This window comes from Pundamilia nyererei, unplaced genomic scaffold (genome assembly GCF_000239375.1).
Source record: "Pundamilia nyererei isolate P.nyererei 1_Seehausen unplaced genomic scaffold, PunNye1.0 scaffold00139, whole genome shotgun sequence".
Taxonomy (NCBI): domain Eukaryota; kingdom Metazoa; phylum Chordata; class Actinopteri; order Cichliformes; family Cichlidae; genus Pundamilia; species Pundamilia nyererei.
The window spans coordinates 173,726-176,248 of record NW_005187540.1 but is presented as its reverse complement, the minus strand read 5'-3'; the positions used below and the strand labels follow the sequence as shown (position 1 = coordinate 176,248).

The 2,523-nt window shown below is 50.5% G+C and overlaps 1 protein-coding gene across 1 annotated transcript in view; it reads right to left on the bottom strand.

Annotated features, from left to right (window-relative positions):
• Positions 1-200: 200 nt before the first annotated feature.
• ankrd34a (ankyrin repeat domain 34A) overlaps positions 201-2,523 on the bottom strand; it is a 10,937-nt gene continuing 8,614 nt past the window's right edge. The window contains exon 2 of the mRNA XM_005744089.2: positions 201-2,143. Coding sequence (XP_005744146.1) covers positions 461-2,059 — 1,599 coding nt within the window. The 5' untranslated portion in view covers positions 2,060-2,143 and the 3' untranslated portion in view covers positions 201-460. The remainder of the gene's footprint in view (positions 2,144-2,523) is intronic.

The window sequence follows — 2,523 nt, the reverse complement described above, 5'->3', positions numbered from 1 at the left end:
GGAACTCTCTATATACTTGAGTCTCATCAGAAACGCTTTTTCAATAACCTAAAAAAGAAGTCTAATCAACTTAATACTGCTATCACCTGCATGAACCTGCACAGACATGCACACGTCATCATATTCTCAGAATAATCTGATTCCTGAAGATGTGATGTTATATATGAAAGGTAATCGGTAAGGTGATAGAGTCTAACTGCATGTTGCAATGATCTTTAATGTTGGTTGGATTAAACTCATACTGACCTCACAGTTTCACACCAGGAACAGACAAAACCTGTATTAAACCTAAACTCTTCTCAGGTGAATTGAGTCCTTGTTGGTGCAGCTCTCCTTAAAGACCACACCATGGTATTAATTTGAGTTCATCTGTGATGATCTAATGGAGATGCTTCACAGTAAATCAACCCCTGATAAGTCTCTGCAGCTACCCTTTGCTTTGCTCCCTTGTCTTCATTCATCAATCCCCGTTGGACTCAATGACTTTTTCCGCCAGAATCTCCTGGAAGGTCGAAAGCTGCTTCATCTGCTCTGTCTGCATTGAGTGTCTCCTCATCAGCTTCTTCTTCATCTTGAAGTCTGGGCCCCGTTTGGGTGAGGCTGGGGCTACTGGAACCAGGATCTTGTGTCCGGAGTTGATGGGGGAGGTGGGTTTCCCATTGGCCCGGATGTCAGGGATGGGTCTCTGCGGGTTGATGTTAAGCGGAGGCAAGAAGCCGGGCCTGGTGTGGGAGATGTGGTCCAGCAGCAGGGTCCCAGAGCCCCGGCGCTCCAGGAGCCCTGGGCCACGCCGTCGCATAGTGATGGGGGAAACTGAGTTGGGGATGTTTTCCAGAGACTCCCTGGAAGAACTGGTGACCAGGGACAAGGGGGAAGCGTTGTACCTCCTCCGTTCTACCGAAATCCTCCCAGAGTCCGGTGATCCAGGAATGGACTCTGGACAAAGGTGGGTATCTGACTCATAGTGCTCCATCCGTGTGAGCTTGGGGTGAGCTAGGGCTCGGGCCACAACTGTCCCAGGTCCAGCAGCGTTCTCCTGGGATTCTGGAGCTGTGTTCCTGCGGTAGAGGATCTGGTGCTGCTGCACTTTGTCAGCCCACGATGGACCAGACAGCCCTGCGCAGTCCTCAGAGCAGGATCGGTCAATGAGTTTAGGGGATGTGGGGTCGTGCGTCTCAATGCTGTGACGCCGTGACAATAGTGGCCTCACCGGCTCTGTGACAGTCAGTCCGTTCATCTCTGTGATCGTCTTGTTCAGGTTGCTGTTGCCCTCCTCCTCCTCCAGACCTCCATCCACCCGGTCCTGGGGAACCCCACTGAGAACTGAAGGTGCCACCAGGCCCCACGGTTCTGAGTTCAGACGCTTAAGCAGTTTACGGGGAGGTGGCCTCTTCTCACCTGGAGGTCGAGCTGAAGGTAAAGGTAATGCTGAGGTGAGTTTGAAGCTGAAGATCCCTTCCTCATCTTTGTCTCCTGCAGGGGAGGAGGTGCCAATCTCCACCTCAGAGGGTGACATACAGGCAGGAGACAGTTTGTCCACAATGCCTGGGGATGGTGGGGAGTTGAGGTACTGTTTGGTCTTCTTGGTGCCTGACGGAGATGTGTCGGTGGTGATGATGATCACCTCCTTGCCCTTGGCCTTGCAGGAGTCCAGCAGAACCTGCAGGGTGTCACGGTCCCCTTTGTTGATGGCGTGGACAAGAGCAGAGGAACCAGAGTAGTCTTTGAGGCTGGGATCGGCTCCATTCTCCAGCAGCAGTGACACCACCTCCTTTCCTGCCTGCTCTGCACAGGCATGCATCAGCGCTGTCCGGCCACTCTTATCGGGGATGTTCGGGTCAGCTCCTTTCTCCAACAGATACCTCACCATCCTCTGCCGGGTCTGTGGGTCATCGTAGCTTGCTAAGCAGGCAGCAGAGATGGGCGTCTCGCCACGCTCATTGCCCTCATTGATGTAAGCGCCACCCTCGAGCAGCAGGCGGGTCAGCCTCAACTTCCCCTGGAAGACAGCTTTGAGGAGGGCATTCCCCTCAGTCTGCAGGGGTCCTCCATCGCCCATGATCCCTTGCCTCTCCTCAGACCTCCTGCCCACAGGATGCTGGCTTAATGCTGAATCTCCATCCTCCTTGATAAGTTACATGACCTGCAGAAAAAGTACATTGAGGTGAGTCCACCTGAATAAAAAAAACATGCTAACATGATGGAACCAAAGATACTATTTAAATTCTATGGAGTTTTTAACCACTGATATTTATTGAAACTCTTTCTGAGTTGACGTCAGTAATAACTTCCTCATCCTATTCTCATCAATTCTGTTGTACATGTACAATGACAATAAAAGACTATCTTATTGTATTCTCCAAATCATCAATGTGACTTATAGACCTTCTTTCCTACAAGACTGCTCAAAGAATTCCTACCATTAATCAATACTTCAATCTTAAATATGTTCAACCTATCTCTGCCTTGAAGCTGGCAGTAGTAGGTTTCAGAGCTCATCACAGCACAGAAACAGCTTTACAG